Source organism: Lepisma saccharinum, chromosome 5 (genome assembly GCF_977018435.1).
Source record: "Lepisma saccharinum chromosome 5, izLepSacc3.1, whole genome shotgun sequence".
Classification (NCBI taxonomy): Eukaryota; Metazoa; Arthropoda; class Insecta; order Zygentoma; family Lepismatidae; genus Lepisma; species Lepisma saccharinum.
The window spans coordinates 4,203,942-4,225,863 of record NC_139233.1 but is presented as its reverse complement, the minus strand read 5'-3'; the positions used below and the strand labels follow the sequence as shown (position 1 = coordinate 4,225,863).

The 21,922-nt window shown below is 39.5% G+C and overlaps 1 protein-coding gene across 7 annotated transcripts in view; it reads right to left on the bottom strand.

Annotated features, from left to right (window-relative positions):
- Positions 1 to 21,922, bottom strand: part of LOC145987616 (uncharacterized) — a 122,134-nt gene that overhangs the window by 77,986 nt on the left and 22,226 nt on the right. For all 7 annotated transcript variants that reach the window (XM_083122008.1, XM_083122006.1, XM_083122010.1 and 4 more), the window contains exon 6: positions 15,652 to 15,745. In XM_083122008.1, coding sequence (XP_082978134.1) covers positions 15,652 to 15,745 — 94 coding nt within the window. The remainder of the gene's footprint in view (positions 1 to 15,651; positions 15,746 to 21,922) is intronic.

The window sequence follows — 21,922 nt, the reverse complement described above, 5'->3', positions numbered from 1 at the left end:
AGCACAGCTCACTTGCTCCCTGAATGAGCTTGAAACTTGCTTCCCACAGGTTTAGGTCACAGAATATATCATTTTGTGTTTCGATCTTATGAGATGGAGGCATTGGCAGCTGATGGAGAAGTATTTGTGATTAATGGCTTGACATATGGCGTAATTACAGAGGAAGTTCAAGTAACAGAATGTAATATAATTTTCCATTTTTTGTAATTGTATTAAAATGAAAGTGTTGTTTATTCCAAACATCCACCGTTTGTAAATTTGTGCAAGTGTGTGAAAATGAAAATTTTGAATAACTTTTGATGAAAAATGTTTCGTTTTGTTCTTATTCATTAACACCTAACATTGTTGATTGATTCAATTGGTGTTTTAAGTCCACTTTATGCACAATAAGGTTAATTGGGACTGGACCTACAGTTGAAAGTGAGATCCGAACCATTATGTGCCTCCACCGGGAATCGAACATGGGACTTCTTGCTTACAAGGCAACGACGCTATCATGCGCCACCGGGGACGCCACCTAACATTGATTTGTAAAGTAATAATTATAATAATAACTTTGCAATGTGCAATCATAGATGATGGCACTGATGTTTTGATCAATGAGCACACACAGTCAATCTGTCTGTCTATTCAACAAGCTAAAATCTTGCTCAGCGAGCATTGCTCAGATACTCGACGTGCCCCAGATGAAACTCCACTAGTCTTCTTCACGTGGGGTTATGCTAAGGACAAAGTACCAGACACCTACTGGTTATATCACATAACGACAAGGACCAGGATCCTGTAAGAACCATCACTGAAGACATATGTACAGGTGCCATTTTGGACACTACAAAGTATAGCACCACAAATACAGTTCACAAACGGCAGCACTGTACACGCATAAAAAATTGCATAATTGTGTTGTGTATTGTCGTAAACCACATGTTCCTAGCTTTTACAGTTTACATGCCATAAATTTTCTTTATCTGGGAAAGGCTTTATGAACACATGCTACATTTTAAGTTAAGTCAAGATTGTTAGACCTTATTGACATAGTATTATTTACACTTTCCTTTAAATCCTGTATGCGCATACGTTTTAAATAAAATTGTTTAGTCATCAGAAACATACAAGCATACACTTGCACCTACTTTTTATTGCCCAATTGATTGCAAATCTAAATTTTCTGCATCCTTAAACTGCACATATTACGAGGGATGTGATGAAAAAAATTCCCGTATGTGTATTTCCAGAACGTGTGGAGTTTTTGGGATGGTAATATGTTGTGGTTGTATGGGCATCATACTTTCTTGGTTGTCTGATGCATGACCTTTTCCTTTGCAGATGGCCCAGTGTAATGCTGTGTTGAAGACACGAAGAGTTCAGAAGTGTGTGCGAGGCCAGAATGGAGAGCAGAGGTGAGTTGCAATCGTGGATGGAGTGTGAGGTGGTGTTCGCTACGAATGGGTATGTGGGACTTCCAGTACAGAAATTCATAACCAGCTGGTGGAAGTTTATGGGTCTCACGTAATGTCAATGGAAATGATGCAGCGATTGTGTCGGCAATTTCGAGATGGCCAGGAAAGTGTGATGGATGATGCAAGACCCGGGCAGCCATCCACAGCAACTGGAGACGACAAAATCAGACGAGTTGATGAGCTAGCTGATTTAAGGGAACATGCATTTGACTGTTGATGACGTTGCCACTGAACTCGGTATTGGTCACGCATCAGCCCATGAAATTGTCAACAACATTCTGCAGTTCGGCAAAGTTTCATCACGGAGGGTGCCTTGTCAAATCACTCCTGACATCAAGTCTCAGTGAATGAGAATAAGCTTCAAGCATGTTGTGCGGCATGTGAGGGAGGGGAATTACTTTCTTTTCTGGATTGTGACTGGAGACAAAACCTGGATTCACCATTTCATGCTAGAGTCAAAGGTTGCCTCCATGGACTCAACATTTCATGCCAGAGTCTAAGGTTGCCTCCATGGGGTGGAAGCATCCAACATCCTCCATCAAAAAGAAGTTCAAGACAACTCCATCAGCAGGCAAGATGCTTTTGACTGTCTTCTGGGATGCCAGAGGTGCTCTTTTGTTGGATTGTTTGGAAAGAGGAACTGCCAATACTGCCAGATGCTCGAATGACTGAAGACCGCCATTCAAAGAAAGAGATCCAGCCTTCTGACATCAAGAATCCTCCTCTTGGACAACAATACGACACCCCACATAGAGGCGGCAACAGTCAACTATCCTGCCAGAATTGGTTGGGAGCACCTGAACCATCCACCTTACAGTCCTGAACTTCCACCCAGTGACTTCCACTTTCTCCCAGTTCTAAAGAAGGCATTGGCAGGGAAGAGTTCACCACAACAGCAGAAGTGGAAGCTGTGATACACAACTTCATCCATATGCAGTTTTGCAAACATAGTTTCTTGAAACTTGTGAAGTACTGCCTGAATGTCTCTGGGGACTATTTGGAAAAATTGTGTAATGATGCCTCTTTCTGTTCGTATGTTCTTTCTCCTGAAAAAACTCTCTGCAGATGGCAGACTAGGGAAACTTTTTCCAGACTATACCAAGTAACTTCTCCAAACTTCAAACTTACTTCCACAATGAATCTAAATACATTCCTTGTCCTTCTGTACAAAAGCACTAAATATGCTGACCAAATTAGTCTTTATTCAATATAGTGTTTTCCTAACATGGAAACAAGTCTTAACTGTTTACTTCTGTACAACTTGCAATTATAATGCAATTGAAAAGGTGATTGTAAATACTATCAGAACAAAGAAAACTTACAGTTTTTCTTTAATTTTTGAATTAAAGTTAATTCTAAAATAAGTTTTCAAACCATTAGAAAGCCAAAGTCACTCTCGTATTGAAGGATATAAACCATGAAAAGGAGAGTAGTGTTGACTTTTGATAGCTCATAAAATTTTACAGAACACACCTGTTCAGCAATCCGATAGCATCTTTCCACAATACTCTCTCATCCCACTTTAGTTGTCAATGGTACAATCAAGAGTGTACGTAGAAATTCCAGTGAAAAATGTTGACTCACGTGACTTGAACCTGGATCTCAGGCATACCATGCCATTGCTCTACCCACTGAGATACCGAGCCAGACCTGGGTTCGCCTGATTTTTCGCTTTTGCTATTTTACCTACATGAAATTCTCCGTCAGTGGTACTGCAACAGGATCTATTGCCTATGGAACACTGTTGATGTGGATGGTGTCCAGTTTCTCCCAGCGAAGAGATGTAAATTACCTTACCGCCTGACACACACGGGAAATGTACTACATAAAAATTTCAGCAAAAAAATGCAGGCCAGACAACAATTTGCTTCAATTCCCTCTATATTTTGTGAAAGCCTCTATGGTGATATATTTTGCAATGTTTACACAATATTATTTCAATAGGAGACTGGGACCACGGTATGCAATGATACGCCATAAAAAAAAAAAAAAAAAGGTAAAGTGTTCCCCTATGCATAGCACCACGCCATGAAGGCGTATAGGGGGTGTGGGGGTAACGCCCCACACTTTCTTGATCCGGTCGTGAGTGGGGGTGATGTGATCAGCATCACGCCCCTGACCACCTTTACCCCCCAGGGTTTCCCCCAGGTACCCATGTTATTCGACGCTGGGTGGGCGCCGGGGCCGCTTTCACCGTTAGAAAAGTTCCCGGATTTGAACCGGCCGGGGATCGAACCCGGGACCTTGAGCATGGTAGTCAGACGCGTTACCGACTGAGCCACCGCGGCCACAAACCTTTTTACATGCGAGAAAAAAACCACTAATATTTTATTCAGTAGCATAACTAACATGCCCTGCCCCCCCTCCCTGCTGCAACTTTCAGTTGTGCGTCCCCTATTCATTTAAGAAAAAAGCTTGTTTTCTAAAGTATTAATTCACACCTACATTTATGTTAGGTATATACAAATATGAAAAGGGTCTCCCCGATGGCACACTGGTAGCATCATCGCCTTGTAATCAAAGGGTCCCGGGTTCGATACCCTGTGGAGGCACAAGGCACAGTGGTTCGGATCCCACTTTAAACTGTAGGCCCAGTCCCGTTTAGCCTTACTGTGTATAAAGTGGAACATCACAGTGTCACCAAACCTTGCGGTGAAAACCGTTACCACCAGCCCATTTCATAGCTGTACAATAAACTTGGCAATGCTACATCACATGCTCTGAGGTCACGCTACGTAATCTCGAGGCCTTGTGTCTGAGCCAAAAGAATCGCTCAACCACTTTGTCTCGGGTAGTGAAACTACACAGACACACACACTGAGGAAAAGCTCTACTGCAGTTAAGTATATCAATTAATATTTCCTATGACTATACAACATATGCAGGGGGTGAACACTCAATTTACATACCAAGAAGTAAAGGCTATTTACCGGTTATTTATATAAACGTTAGTGATGTTAGAATTCTTGTTATTAGTAAATAGTATTTACTTGATAATGCTTTGGTTGTAATAAACATGAAATTGAAAAGATACCTTTGCTTGAAATTTACAATTACTTGCTATGGTCGATTGCTCTCACTACTAGGTACGTAGTTGTATGGCTCTAGGAAAATGGGGGCCCAGTCAAACTATTGACTGCGTGGTACGATGTTCGCACATAATTTGCTTCCTATATAGATGCAAAATTCGTGGGGATGTCATACCGTGGGCAGTAAGTACGGGCGGGGAGGGGTGAAAGTCAACTTTGTCAGGCCATTTTCTTGCCTATCGTCTACCTTTCGGTGACATAATCAATGTCTTCAACTATTCAGCAAATGAAGGTTTTCTTCTAATCTGGTAATCAGGCACGTATATTCTAGGCTATCGCCGAAGCCCATATTAAAATACAGAAAATAATCGACTAGCAAATTTAACCGATGCTTCACTCTCATGTAACGACCACGGGGGAAAGCCCTAGTAAATGATCGTCTTTATTTAACGCCAGACTTCTTCGTCTGAGGGAAAAGTCTTTCAACCAGCAGGTGGTGCTTTCAACCCATGACGTATGTGCTGGCAGGGACGACCTTTGTGGCCCCTGGTACTGGGTTCATCCTGGCGATACTCTCAGTGTTGCCAACAATGGAAATACGAAATTCGCTGGAAAAAAAATATAGGCGGGGGTGCCAATGCAAATTATCCAAGCTAGGGGGATGCCTCATGAAAATTACATCACCTCCCCCCATTTATCCCTTCCAGCATTGTCAGTTTCTCTTCCAGTTCCATGAATTTCGTCACATAGAAGAATTATAAATCCATCAAATTTAGTGATTTCCCCAGAAGTTGGCACTATGCTCATCATTGGAATTCCACTGTAGTCGCAGCTGTATGGGACATTCTGATGACGTCAGTCATGATGCCATCCTTTACTTCTGTTTAAAAAAAAACCCTCCCCTGCTGTCAAAATCTCAAAATTCTTGCGCTTGCGGTGGGGTTTCGGCCCGAGTCATCCCTTCCGTAACGGAAATAAGTTTGGCAACATAAACAATCCTTGTTGTCATAGCAACTGCCAGCCACCTCACGTGATTTCAATGATACAGGTCAGTGGTTTTTCACAATATATAGTCAAACTTGTCGTGTCCGAGTTCCTTGTGTCGCGTAGCGTGTTCACCATTGATGGGAATGCTTTTTAAAAAATTTCATAACCGAGGCCGTTTTGTTGTGTTGTGTTGTTAACATGTGCTGTGTTGTTCTGTGTGCATGTGAAAATAAGAAGAAAATTGATTTAATCAATGAACTTGTCTCGAAGATGCCATTCTCATGGCTTCCTTACGAGGATAGGATGCAAATAGTCAGAGGCGCAACCATGAATTTTTGTCTGGGGGGGGGGGGGCAAGTACCAGGATAAACATACCAATAATAATAATAATAATGTTTAAAATAATGTTAACATTATCATCATTATTATTGATTTGATTTACTTGACTTCGCTTCTTGTGCAACTTTTGCCTAATTTGCGAAGATGGGGATGAGTGATGGCATGATGAAAATGATGAATGGATACTCGCAAACATCCATGTCCAAGCCGGAATTCGAACCCAGGACAAACATTATTATTACTATTAGTAATGTTTCATAAATTCATTCCAAATATAATTCTTTTTTACATTAACATAACTTTCATGCACGAAATATGTTTGACATATATGCAACGTGGAGTGACGTGGACACTAAATTGTGTACGTATTCAAAGTTTCTTTAATAAGTATTATATACAGCTTATATTATTTAAATACATTACACAACAAATTCATCCATCTCACAATAAACGAATAGCAAAGATGACAAATTGTCTCTCAAATGTGCATACTCCTTTCCTCAAAACAACTGTTCATGCATTTAAAACAAAATCAATTAAGACAAGTCTTATTTCTCTGTCTGGTGATTTACAATGCATTACAGCGAACAAATATAAATTGCGAATGAAGCGAGCAAGAAAAGTTTTGGATCCAATTTTTTTGCAGGCTCAAATCAATATTGATTTAATAGGGTGCAAATAATTTCACGAAACGCCAATGCATTCTCTCTTTTACAACTTTTGTGCCTCCCCGATGGTGTAGTGGCAACATAGTCGCCTTGTGAACAAGGGGTCCCTCGTTTGATACTCGGTGGATACTCACGGATGGTGTGCGGATTGCGTTTGTATACTTTATTTCCCCATTTTCTTTCCACTTTTATTCAGAACTGACCCTACTACTCTAAACTTTTTTACAAGGTTTAATATAAGCGACTGTCGTGGACCCGTTCACCGGGAAAGACAAGTTCTGATGCTGGGCTGCTTGCCGCCAAGTCTCGTAGCGGATGTCAGGGAATACTCTGTAGTAGAGACAGGTAGGCCTCTCCCACCTCTTCCGGACCTTACAGTCGAGCAGAATGACAAAAATAAGGTGTATATTAGGCATTTTCACGAGACCAGCTACAAAAAATATATTTGGTTGACTGGGTCGAGTCAATAAGCTCAATAATTTGGACATAGTATTTAGTGAAGTGTACAAACTAGCAGAACTTACATTGACATTTCCATCGACAACTACAACCGTCGAATGGAGTTGTTTTTTCTCTCAGAGCAACACAGGGACAAGCCCGGCTTTGTAATTTGGTTATAATGTCAATTGAGAAAGGTATTCTAATCAATCTCAGAAATTCATGGGAGGACACATTCTTTGATAAAGTGACCAAAAAATTCACGCACAAGGAGAGAAGAATGGAGTTTACATTCAAGTAAGGTAAGAAGTTAATTATTATTTCATACTCGCATGTACTAGGTCCTACATATGGCATGTTATAGACCGCTTCTTTTTATAAATAAGCATGAAATAGTTTATGTCTATTGCTTACTATTGTTGTGTTTAATGGTAAGATTTCGATGTAAACAAAAACATCCAAAATGAATGAGGAAGAGCCCCCACCCTTCTTCTTGCCGGGCAGATTTTAATTTAAAATTCAAGCCCTACTATATTTGGAGAGTGGCCGCGGTGGCTCAGTCGGTAACGCGTCTGGCTACCATGCTCAAGGTCCCGGGTTTCGATCCGCGGCCGGTTCAAATCCGGGAACTTTTCTAAGGATGTAAGCGGCCCCGGCGCCCACCCAGCGTCGAATAACATGGGTACCTGGGGGAAACCTTGGGGGGTAAAGGCAGTCAGGGGCGTGATGCTGATCACATCACCCCACTCACGACCGGATCAAGAAAGTGTGGGGCGTTACCCCCACACCCCCTATACGCCTTCATGGCGTGGTGCTAAGCACAGGGGAACACTTTATCTTTTTTTACTATATTTGGAGATAGCCCTGGTCTTGGTCTCAGCATACGTCACTGCTGGTAATTCACTTTCTAGCGTTTAGCATTTTCTGTTTGTAGTTGTAGGGACACAAAAATATAATCCGTTTGGTGGAAAATATATTTTAACGCCGAAAGGAAAACTTTTGTAAACTATCAGTCTTTCTTAATTTATCATTCTTACTGTGCGTCCGAAGCTCGTGCACCCTCCCCCCTTGCACTGTGGGGGTGTTACTTACACCACTGATTTTATTTTAACGAAAGAAAAGTGTGTGAAACAACATGGATGCATGATCATTTATGAACATACCATAATATTTTGAGTAGTTATTACGATGAACACAATGAAGGAGCTTTTGAACCAAAGCAACACCCAACCCATAACAAGCTACAAGTGACACATGAGCCTTGGAAACAAACTCTTAGAAAAAGATGCAACCTTTCGTATCGAAGTGACATGACAATATGCAAGTGTCGCTTGTTCCTTGCACATCACTTGTGCTGGGTGGTTTTCTCAATAGTGTCCATTGTGTCGACTCAATCCATTGGTAGCACATGTGCGCACTTCATGGGATATGTGTCACTTGGGAATGAACAACATCAACATTTCACATTATAGCGGCATGACACGTGAAACCCTAAAATGATACATGGCATGATTTGCTTGTCGCTCTGGTGTGAAATCTCCCTGAAACACCAGTGCCACCTGTCGCTTCGGTCTGAAAGCTTGAAGAGTACCGGTACCTTTCTTCCAAAAAAAAAAAAAAAAAAAAAAGCACTGCTGTTACGTCTAACAAATCCCTCACCCGAAAAATGACAGAATTTTTTACTAATTTACTGGCAGTTAAAAATATGACATTCGTAAAATTACTGCGCCAGTAGAATATCAATTAATCTGTTCCATTTCCAATGAAGGCTAACAACAATGCTCAGAAATTGACGCGCGAACTTTATAGCAGAAAAAAAAGTGTGTTAAAAGCTTCATATTCCTCTACAGAAGGATTTCATCTCAATATTATATGGTGATCAACTACAGCAGACTCTCGTAGACTCACTTATAACCAAAAATTCTAGTCACCAATTATTAATTACACAAGCCACCAATCTCTTGCCAACTCGGCAGATTTCCAAACGAATTTTGCAAAACAAGATTAACCTTTCAAAAACAAATTTCCTCAAAATCAAGGCAATGGCACCATATTATGGATGTATGATGAGTACGTTACTTGACAAGATTACTTACTGTATGCTTGTGCTCAACACACGTGCCTGGTTACAATAGGAATTTGAATGAACAAAATCCACACAAAACCGACAAGCCTAGTTAATTTCCATAAATGGGCATTTTGGTCTTACTGAGAGAACCTCAATCGAAAGAGAGAAGCCACATACAAACATCTCAAATTGTGTGCAATGTTATAACAAAATTCCAAAATTTGATGTGAAGATACTACGTAAACACAACAGTCAACTACAAAAGCACAACAAAATACATTTTAAACAATCACTGACAAAGTGTGAAGTTTTGGGTTATATCAGTAATATTTCAACACAATCTGGCATTTAATAAATACGGAGAAACTAGTACTCACTTTTATCCGCGAAGCTGTTTTTTCTCTTTCGATTAATTTCAGTGGCCACTGCCACCATCCTCGTTGGAACTTGCTGTACAACAAGTGAGTACTAGTTTCTCCGTATTTTTATACTACCGCATCTCTCTTATCCCAATTATGGATCTGGCATTTAACGTGATTTTTATGATACTATGGGACCACATTTCCGCTACAGATTATGAGCAATGTTAATGTTTTCACAGTGAACGGTATTGTTAAATATACTGCTCCTAAATTATCCGTTAATTATTAGAGCCATCTATTTATGGTAAATAGAAGATCAAGATTTAATTACAAAAACTGGGCATTTTTCACGATGAAAAGCAGTATATAAAATCGAATTTTGGTGTTAAAATGGTGAATAAATTTGATTTAAAAACCATACTTATTAGACTGAATAAACATTTTGCTTCTAATAGCACATTTGCGAGGTTATCAGAGTATAAAATTTATTCCTGTGTAAAGGAGTCCATGTTTGCTTCAAAAATATTTACATCAGAATTAACCAATCTTCCATGATTTGAAATACATTCACTCTGAACCATACAAGCATATGTTTTATTGGACTGAATATAGGTTACATCTACCTAGGTATATGCTGTGGGGTAGGGGGATGAGTGTGTGCTATGAAGCCAGCAGTCAAGTTTGAACTCTTGTCAAGAGGGCATTAACCCTTAAAGGAAGGCCATGACACAAGCAGCTTTTTCTTTTTTTAACATACTGTAACTTGGATAATGATCGGAGATACATGTTTTGAGTTCTGCATGACCCTTTATTGTTACTATTCGAAAGGGGGGTCTAAAAAATTGTGATTTAGTTTCGAAACCATTTTTTTTTTTTTTTTTTTTTTTTTTTTTTTTTTTTTTTTTGTGTGTGTGTGTTTTTCAAAACACACTTATGGCAATAGAAGTACGACCTTCAGACATTCCTTTCACATCCTGACGAAGCCTGCGTGAGGCTCCGATGAATTTCAAATTTCGTGTAAAAAAATAGTTACTTTCCCTTTCTTCTTCCAAGTGATTATGGAAAAGAAAAAAAAATCCATCAGGATTATAACCCAAAGTATACTGAAGAAAATGAGGTATCATTTGTACCTCCAAAGTTCTTAGTCCCGGAAATATAAAATTTTATTTAGAAGTATGCAGAATTTCAAATTTCCTGCTGAAAACACGCTCGGCATTAGTGCAAATACCTGGAAAATCAGCCTTGGCATCTAAGGGATAAAACGTATTATCCAACAACACAAGGAATTTAAAGGTCAGGAATGACATTTTGGAGGAATCATATGAAAATTTTTAGTTTGGTCACGGAACAACACAGGAAAGAGGAAGACAAGAAATGAAAGTGGAGGGGTTCCCAGGTGGATTGCCAAGAATAAAACTGTTTTACAGAAGTTTAAGGAATTCCAAACATTTGAAAATAAGTTGCCAAAATTTGGTTTCGCAACTTGCATTTTTTCAACAGGCAAGAGCTTCAGGAAGAGATCTTCCCCTTTAAATGTCATCATGATTTAAGACCACCATGAAACAAAAAGCAAAAAAGAAAGCATGCAATGTTGCAATATCGCAGACAAATATCACCACAAAAGAAATTGCATACACAAATTCCATGGCAAACTAAAGTGCCAAATGGAGGCCATTGCTACATTGATCGCTTGTCTCATGAGCTAATAACAGATCAACATTATCCATGCCAATAAGATTTGCAGAAAGTCATCTGTTAGACACAAGCAAAATAAAATCTGAAGAAAAGTGCTTATGCAGACTGCTGCCACATTGTGATCACCTTGGTTTGGAGAACTGTCACAATGCTTTCTAAGGCATTGTACATTTGTGTATTGTAGATTATCTGATCCAGAACTTATTACTGCAATATTAACAGGGTTTAATATGTCTCCATGTGATTCAGAGGGGACTAGTCAACACTTGATACAACAACACAGCTCCCGAGAAAAGGGTCATTATTGGAATTTGCACCAATTTTGATCCACCCTCGAACACCCACATGCAAAAAAGTGTTAAAATTGTGCTTAGGGCTTTTCTTTAATGACTCTCGTGCAAAATTACAAGTTACATAATTTTAATAAAGTGAAATCACAATTATACTTTCGTGCTAGTACATTTTTCTCCCGTTAGTATCTTGTTTTTTTTTCTGTCGGTCCCTGCCAATTCCCCTAAGGTTGTGTACTATCCTTAATACGATATTTTGGTTAATACGAAGTACCCTTTAATCCAAAGTGTTTCCCATTCCCCAGCCAATAAGATAGAATTTTAATGTATTTCGGTACGGATAAATCGAAATGCAGATAATTTTAAATATGAAGTTGTTTACAAGACCCTTCAGAAAAAAAGGCTTTAGCGTAATTCGAAGTAGATACACCTGTGTAAGTCGAAAAGAGAAGATAGAATGTCGAGAGAGGTTGGATGTTATATTAAATTGACATTGACTTGTTTCCTTGCCCTAAGAGCTGCTCACAACTCAGGAGAAGCAGCCCGAAAGACCCGCTGGACTTACATTCCTTGTCAATGTGCATGGTAGGTCAAAGTCTTTCATTACTGAATGCGCCACCTTGGAAATATTCAACAGTGCCAAACAAGAAATGAGAGAGAAGAATTCATAAATGTTCCAAAATTCAGACCCGTGGCACCTGGAACTCTCAGCCACCTGTCTAACTCTGAACTCGAGACTCAGTAGTTTCCCGTGAGCGAGCAACTCCTGGCCCAGTAACACACAACTTACGGTAACAGCTTTCGTTCAAAACGTGTTCTCTTGTACCCTGTAACATTTAATAAAAAAGGGGAAACTGTAACAGGTAATCAAAGCCACTTAGGCCAACTAAAGATCATCACAACCCACATAAAGCATTGTCTTCCAGGTTACAACAAAAGTTTACCTCGATCTTACGTATGTTGTAACTCCTGTTCCCCACTTCATACATTCTCCCAACTGTGCCGATGTCATAAAATTTGGCTGAGTGACTTCTCACTTTTTTCATCAGCAATCATGTGTGTGTGTGTGTGTGTGGTGGTGGTGGTGGTTGGGGGGGGGGAAGGGGGTTTGCAGTGTGTTACTGATTGCAGGGAGGGTGTATACTTTCTCCTTTCCTTTCCTATCTAAAAATTAAGCAACCTGTCCTGGATCGGTTCTTCAGAACGAAGAAAAACCTTAGGACAAGGAAAAAAAAAAATGACCCCCTCCCCCCCAACCCCTACAAGAGCTCATTCTCCGCCATTGGCGTGCAGGGCAATGCAATCATTGCAGAATCCAGATCCCTTTGTTCGTTTGAACACAGCTGTCTGCCAAGGCAATGTTGCCCATACTTGAATTTGAATTTAAAATTTTAGGTGCCTCAGCATTTACGCTATTTTGCACCTTTCACATTATACCTTATCATTACAAATAACAACTCTAACGTTGCATAACTAAAAATCTTAAAATCTTCTGACTTCTGTTAAAAGCTGAGGCTCTAAACAGGCACTCAGCACACTCAAGGACAAAAACAGGACAACACAAAAAATTATACTGGCCATAGTGACAGTCGCCGGACACTCGTTAATCGTCAGTCCAGGGTGTACTACGTGGAAGTGAGGTTGACTTTTGGGTGTCTATGTGAAATGTATTAACAGCATGGTAAAATGTAAAGAAGGATAAATTTCTTTCTTCTTCACACTGCTGATAAAAGTCTTGTCTTCAACAATTGTGCTATCTTTAAAATTCTTCCGCCACCTGTTGCTGGAAGAAAAGTTGTAAAAACTTCCAGCCGATCTCGTAGTTTTTATGCTGCAGCTGGCGCCAGTGTTTCGTCTAGTGTCTGCAAAGCTGTTGCTTGCTGATAACAGCAATAACTCATCAAGTGCGAAGGAAAAATGTCATTTTTCTTAATCTCGCAAAGCTGTCTTGATTTGATGATAACGAAATTCGATCTCCAGAGAGAAAACAGACATCTGATGACCAAAACTATAACTTTTATTTTGCACCTGACCCAAGAATAAACATATTAGAACACACAGAGCAGTGCTTGAAGGAAATGCACACAAAGTTCAACAAAATATAACCGTCGCTTTTCTTCAGAATCATTTACATGCTACAAATAAATTACACAATGTTCAATGTAGGTAGGAATGACGCTGAGACCGATTATTATTATTAAAAATATATATGCAAACAAATAGAAATATAAAAATGGCTAAGTCGCCAACAAGATGTAATCAAAACCAAGAGAAATGCAAAATCGAAATCCAAAACACAATGCACAAATTGAAGTCATAATAGCACAAGCACAAAGAGAGGGTAGCGTATCCATGAGCAAGCGAAATCACACTTGCAAAACAAGTCTGGCGCGTGTAGGGTAACATTGGCACGCTTGGGGGAGGGAAGGCAGAGGTCAAGTGCTCTTGGATATTACTGAAGCGTGGTGTGGTGGTGTCTATTTTCAGATCAGACTCACTTTCCCGCGGTAGAGTGCTCGTGAAGGGAATGGCAACACTGCAAATAAAATGAGCGCAACAAACGTACGAGGTGCATTCAAGTTCTAAGGTCTCCTTTTTTTCTTCATTAATACAAGCAGTTATAAACGTGAGAGTTGTTTGAGAAGAAGCATCCATTTTTGAAGATTGAGGAGGCCAGATGACAGCACGAACTGGCCCAGGGGAAGCTAGTGACGCTAACTACAGACGAACATGTTTTTGATACTGGGAATGACATCATTTACATCGAAAGAACAGCATGTTATTATCTATTTTCTTCACCTGCATGGAGTAACACCCATCAATACTCATCTTAAATTGACTGAGACATGCTGTGGTGGTGTCATGGACGTGAACAATGTGCATTGGTGCGTTGGTAGTTCAAGGAATATTGAACGTAGTATGAAATCAAACCAAAAGAGTGTCACCCACGAACCAGATGCCAGTTACTCCATTGCTGAGAAAAGATGTTTTGGGACAGCAAAGGCGTTACACTCGCACATTGCTATCCTAAGGATACCACAATTATGGATACAAGCTATGAAACTGATTTGAGGACCAAGTTGCTTCCAGCATTGCAAATGAAACGGCCGGAAATGGCGGCAGCTGTGTTCTTTCATCAGCCCAACGCACCTCCTCATCAGGTGGCCATTGCTCAGATGCTCTTCATAGAAAACAAATTTGAAGTTAATCACATGCTCCGTTCATACTCACCTGACCTCGCACCTAGCAATTTTTGGCTCTTTCCAACACTCAAGGACAGTCTCCGTGGTCGCACATTTTCCAGCTGTTCCTCTCTTGCATCAGCAATTATTCAGTATACAAAACAGACTCCTAAAAAAGCGATTGCAGAGGGCATGCTATCGTGACGTCAGTGTTGTGAAAAATATGAACATCTAGATGGTGATTATGTTGAGAAGTGATGGCAGTTTCAGGTTTGTGAGGTGAGTATATTTTTCAAAATAATTTACAAGACCTTAGAACCTCGTATTATTCGGATGATTTCCTTCAATTTTTAATATATTTTTCCAAATTTTTCAAGGTTCCTTGGAAAAGAGTTGTTACTTTGAGAGGGTTATAGAATCGAGAGCAAACTGTATTCAGAGGTACCCAGGACCAATAATTGGCGAGTACAATATTTTTGTAGTTAATTTAACAGTCTCTAAACTTTCTGGACAAACGCTGTAAATGCAACCCTCTACACTGAAGTGACACAACAAGATACACATATTGTCTTTTGTGTGCTGCTTGGACTGGGGAATTTTCTCAATGGTGTTCACTGTGTTGCCTCAATCTGTTGATAGCATGTATTGGCAGTGAATGCATTTGTATAGACTGAAGGGTCACCTGTCACATTAGTCTGCACACTCCCTCATGGAAGCAAGTGAACGTTAAGATGTGAAGGCATGCAGAAAGGGACAAAAGATGATGGAACAGTGAATGCTACCAGGTACTCTCAAACAGTGACAAGACTGACAACTGACATTCGATGAAAGAGACCATGTCTGCTCACCATCGAGGTTCTGTGAGAACCCATATTGTGGGGACAGCAGCAGCTCTTGTGCAGTTTCAGATGGAAGGTACGGACCATCCTCCTTACAGTCCTGATCATGCACCCAGAAACTTCCACTTTAAAGTTAGAGCTCCCTGTAAGCAGGGCATGAAGTTTTATGCAAACTACTTACAGCAGTACAATAAGGGTTGCAATGTTTGTGTGTTCAAAAGCAGCATTTTGCCACCTCTGCTATTTACACTTCACACTTTGTCAGTGACGAAAAACAAAATTATATTTTCTTACCTTGGGTTCCTGAAGACTGTGAGGTAGAGGGGCCTGGTCCAGTATCTTCCAAAGGAGTATCACCTCCCCCTGTACTGCTGTCCTGAGAGATGTGCTGCAACAAAAAACACCAACAAAAACTCTTTTGAAACTCTAAAGGGGCATAAACGAAACATTAATGAAAAAAGCACTCTTTATTCACTATCAATTTTAACAGCCTAATGGGAGAAGTCAAGTTTGAATCCTCTTCATGCAGTTTAAACCTGGACTATAACTTCATTTAATTCAAGAATTTGAGTGACAAGTCTAAAGGGCACCTCAATACAGTAATACACTCTAAACTAAAATTAAACTCAATGCTGCAACAGTCCTCCAAGTACCAGGGCCAGACACATGGTAAGTGCACAGAGTCCCATCACTGCTGTTTTCTGGCTTTCGAGACCAGATCCCATTACTTCTTCTCAAGTAGCTCCCCAATTTACCTCATAATTAGAGGCACATATTTGTGGTAAATAAAAAAGCAAAATTTCAGTACAAAAACAGTCAATTTTGGGTTCAAAAGCGGTAAAAAAAATTAAAATTTAGCTGTTGTAGTGGTGAAAAAGCAGTATATAAAATGACATTTTGGTATTAAAATTGTAGATATAATCCTAAATTTGATATAAAAAATGCACTTACTAAACAAATTAAGCATATCCCTTCTAATAACACATTTATGTCGGTACCAGAATATTAAGTTTATTCCTGCATGAAGAGGTCCATTTTTGCTTCTCAAATATTAACAAGAATAAATCAATTTTCCATGAATTACATAACTCGCAGGATAATTCTGACTTCAGAAGTTTCGTGTCGGTAAATAAACTCTAAATTTCGTGTTTAAGAGTCTATTTCGCATTATTTCGTGACAAAACAGGGAAGGAAAATGCACCTCACACCTTTCAGAAACATGAAAAATTAACATTACAATGTGTTATTTCACATTTTGTGTTTTCGTCAAAACGAAATATGCATGCCCCTACTCATAATGCTATGTCGCTGGGCTCCGTGGCAGAGTGATAAGCACACCATGATTTGATTCCAGAGGTCCTGGGTTCGAATTCAGCCTGGATATGGGTGTTTTTTCTGTGTCCCTTGATAACTTTCATCAAATCATCACTCATCCTAATCATCATAATTAGCCAAAAAGTGGCAGAAATGCGAAGTAAAAAAAAATCAAATCAAATATGTTGGGGACTCCCACAGGCAACCTAACACTGGTTCAGAGCCCTATCCATTTGGCTATGCAGAAGTACCAATACACTATTTATTCTAAGCCCTAATGACATTGTCTAACTTACAATTGTAAGCTTTGTAGTGCAACAACCTTGGTTGGTGCATCAGGTCCAATTGCCTTTGTCATCTGGCTTTCTGAATCATAGTTTGCTACTTAAGATCCTTAACGCATAACTGGCATGGTGCCAGATTGTAACGCAAATGGCATGGTGTGGTCCTGTAAGCCACCAACTTGAATTCACTATTTTAGATAAGTTATCGAAACAATAGCGAGCTTTTTCACAAATTGTCATAAATTTCGGATCTTCTTTATGGAATTATCATAAATCTTTGTCCACCATTTCCATTATTACGGTTTTTATTCCTCAATTTATCTAACACTGTTTGTCTTTTGTAAACGGCTCTGTAAATACATTTTCAGGGGACTGTAGACACAAACAATCATTTAGTTGTTCAATTATCACAGAACATACATGTAGTTACCCAATGAAAACAAAATCACACAAAAAAATTCTGCACAATATCAAAATGAGGGGGAAAAGCTAATTGATCGTAATGATAGTCAGTGGAGATACATACTTCTTTATCACTTTTATGAGAAGACTCCAGATCTGATAAATCATGCCAAAAGACTTACGCAAACAGTGCAGCGTGGTCCGTGGGACCCACAGGTGTCTATTGCTCTGAAACTAAAACGCAGCTAGCGAAGTGGCACCGGCAGGTTATGTGATATTCCAAAATATGAAGCTACCGAAAAGGAGAGGAAACAGGGTGGCTACAAACAAGCAGAAATGAAATTCCCTGACTTTTCCAGGTTTTCCAGGACAAAATTTACATTTTTCCCTGACAATTACAAATTAAACTAAATCGATGTTTTTGTAAATGGAAATAATAAACTCATACACATCCACGTATGGTTTTGCTAAGTACCAATATTATCTTGACTTAATTTCTCTATTCTCTATGATTTGAATTCAAACTGCAAAATAGTGAATTTGGAAAATTTTTACAATTCACAAGCTAAGGAAGGATTAAGGAATTTTGTCATACGCAGTAAGTTTAAAATAAAATACTTGATTATTTTTAAAGTTACGACTAAATGAGATAAGAGTGAAGAGTGATTGATTAAGAAATACAATTTTGTAATTTATCAGTCTCCTTATACATTCTCGGTATTATATGTTGATATTTCCACTGAGGTTTGGAACCCTCTGCTTGCAAAAACTATGAGTGCGGACTCATTTTTCAATGCATAAAGCTACTTCTCTATTATCTGTAAAGCAAACAACTTAACTCTTGCATATAAGTGAAACAATTGAATCGAACAAAATAAAGTTTCATATTTCCTTACATTATCAATCGGATTTCTGCTTCAGAATAGTATATCCAAGTGAAATACTGTGAAACTGACAACATGCAGTTATACCATTAATGCTGACGAAAAGGGTATGTAAGTATTTGAAATTTAACGCAAGGAATTTATAGAATTGCATTGTATAGATACCTGATTTAGCTAACCACACATTAAAACAGGAACTCTCTAATAATAAAAGCTTCTGAAAGTTCATATCCGAGGGGCATCCTGAAAAAATCTCCAATGGTGCCTATACGCAGCACTAGTGGTCGGAGAGCGACACATACACATGCAGGCACGAAGAAGTGGCATGTAGCTGTAATCTGGTACAGTTGCAATGCAGCCGGTTTAGGACAGTTCTAGGTTAAAGATTGCATCTCTCATAAGGTCTCCCACTGACTGCGATGTATAGCTTACATTGCACGCTCAGAATTTGGCACAGAGCCACCAGCAATCGTGTGAGTTGTGCAGACCGGACGTCGTGAGTGATAGTATGGTCAGACGATGGTGCAGACAATTCACGGAAGGCCAATCTAATGTGCACAACCCCATACAGCTGAGTACACGCGGGCCCTTTGCATCACTTCAGGTGAGGGATCTTGGACCACTCCCCGTACAACCCTGGCCTTGAATGTACCAACTTTCATCTCTTCGTTTAACTGAAGAGGTTTCTGGCAGGGCAAGGATTTGACAGCTACACTGCGGTAGAGATAGTTCCAGTCTTTGCTGTCAGACACATATGCCATGGGCATACAAAATTTAGTGCCATGCTACGACACATGCCAGAACATCGGTGGTGATTATGCCGAAAATTAGGTTAGGACTCACTGTTACTAATGCAATAAATTACAACTAATATCCTTGTTTTATTTATGCCTAATCGGTAGGGACCTTGATATTTTGTTATTTTTTTTCAAATTGGTGTATTTTCTTATTTTTTATTTTTTACTATACGGTGTTATTTTCCCCAAATTTCACATTTTCATTTTAGCGCATTTTCTGGCAAATATCTGAAATTATACCTTCATGGTGTTTTTGGATTGGATTGATTTGTTGTTTTAAGTCCACTTTATGCACAGTAAGGCTAATCGGGACTGGACCTACAGTTTAAAGTGGGATCCGAACCACTATGTGCCTCCATCGGGAATCGAACCCGGGACCCCTTGATTACAAGGCGACGACACTACCACTGCGCCATCGGGGAGGCCTTCATGGTGTTTTTAAACTACTGTTTCAAATTGTAAGTCACATGGCTTACGCCTCTTCGCGAGAGTTTGATATCTTGAAAGTTATTTTGGGAAAGTAATTTTGCATACCCCCTTTTTAATTTTAAGGTAAGGATTTTAGATAATGGAATTTTCCCCGTATATACTGAAGGGTGTATAATCACCATAAGTGGCGACACACCCAAAAAATTAAAATCAATCAATCTCACGTGACAGATACCGATATATTATGGCACCAAAAATTGGCATTATCTTTTTTTTGACTTGTTAGTGTTACGTTTCCCAACATTCGCGTTTTTGTTTTAGAACATTTATCTGACAAATATACCGAAACTTAATACTCCATTGTGCTTTTAAACGATTATTTTAAATTGTAGGTCACATGGTCTATGTATTTTCGTGACAGTTTGATATGTTGGAACAGATTTTTGAGGAAGTAAAAGTAAAACGCTCCCCTGCACTTTTCCATGAAGTTAGGGCCCCACACTTTCTTGATCACGGCTGAAGGTGGGGGTGGTGTGATCAGCACCACACTCCTGGCTACCTTTATCTTTACGTTTAGTTTATGTTTTATAATAAAATAAATTTCTGCCTTGGTCATCATATTTATAGTGCAGGAGGCCTTATAAAGAGCGTTTCGCGGGCTAACAGCAGACGTTGCTCGCACACTATTGCCGATACTCTCTTGTCGTCTGCTCCTCAGCCGAACAAACAGGCCGAGGTAGCAAGAGGCAGAGGTCATTCACCCTTCCAGAAGGGTGCAGTGAGCTAGCTGTGGCAACCGGGCTCGCTCATTCGCGGACCTGATTGGTTCTCGCACACACACCCCCATATTGTCGTCTGCTGTAAGCCCGCGAAACGGTCTTTCTAAGGCCTCCTGCACTATAGTTTTTATATCATGGAAACACGGCTTTGGTGTTATAATATCCCTCAAAGTTTTCTCAAGGTACCAGCTTCATATGATGCTGGGTGGGCGCCGGAGAAGTTTGAATAGGTGGAAAACATCCCGGTTCTCCCCCGCAGGGGATCGACCCCGGGTCTCTCGCATAGTAGTCAGATACCCTAACGACTGAGCTCCATTATTACTCGCTCGACAAATGCCGATAGTGCGCACTTAGCTTGGTAATTCAAAACATATCTCGTCCGACAAATACGAAGATGTGGCTCCTGTGTGACGGTAGATACGCACTCGATCTCCTGTTAGAACCCTGCCACTTTGCTCTGTGATGCATTGATAGAAGTTGAAAAAAACGTGGGAAATAAATGATTTATTGTGACTGTCAGATTTATTCCATGTACGTATAACTGTATACTTTACTCTTGAGTAAAATGTTGGAAAACTTGCATGTTCTATGTACACAAACATGGCCTATAAAACACAAGAATGTTGGATTTCATGGAATTTTTCGTTGTTTTAGGACATTTATTTTAAAAAAATCGCTAAAAACGCCAACAATTTGCATTTTATGCCAAATTCGCATTATTTCGATATTTCGAACGGGCGAAAAATGTGTCCAGACATCACTTCACATTCCTAAACATAACTTCGCAACAATTACCATTTTTCACGGTTTTGGCGTTTGCGAAAAATCAATGTACCTACTAATTGGAAATTACTTTCTGGCCACCCCTCCTATAAATCAGTAGATGGAAAGTGAAAATTTAGTAGGGCTGGCAGAAAAGTCAATTCTTGAAGAAAGTGATTTGCTGTTATGATTGAATGATTCGAGTAAATACAATTTTTAATATTTACGTATTTATTATTAGTATTTTATTTCATAATATTGGACATTAACTTCACTCAGTGAGAGACTATAGACCATCTCTCACGAGTTTAAACAGACAGGACAGAGAGTGGCGTTAATTTCATTGCAATACTAGTGTTGTAGTAAATTTCAGGTATGCATGGCATGCACTTGCCAATTTTTATAACGTTCACCAATACAGATTTATGTTTCACTTTTTCGTGATAGTATTCAATATATATCCCGTTTGGTTGGATTCTTCTTGATATCTAAGAATATTGCAATGTCATTGTAAACGTATGTTAACTTGTACGAAACCAGTAATATGTCAGGATGAAGAAAGAAAACCTTCGTAAGCACTGCTACATTAAATAAGGTGAAGTGAGCCAGAAGAGTAATAAAATTCCAGCAGCATATTTGCAGTCTAAAGCTCTTCTTGTTTATGCATACGATTTTTGTTGGATGTTGCAGTCCATGCAATTTCTGTCGCATGTTGTAGTGAGATACTTTGTCGGGTGGCGATATTCGACAAAAATCGTATGTATCAATGGAACATATTTGTTTCCATTTTCCTTCAGTTTGTCCATCAAAATGCTTTACTACGACGTCCGACAACTATCGGACGGCGCCACCCGCTCCCATCCCCTCCATCTATTGACAGTTCTGTCCCCTTACTACTCCCATACGGACAAGAA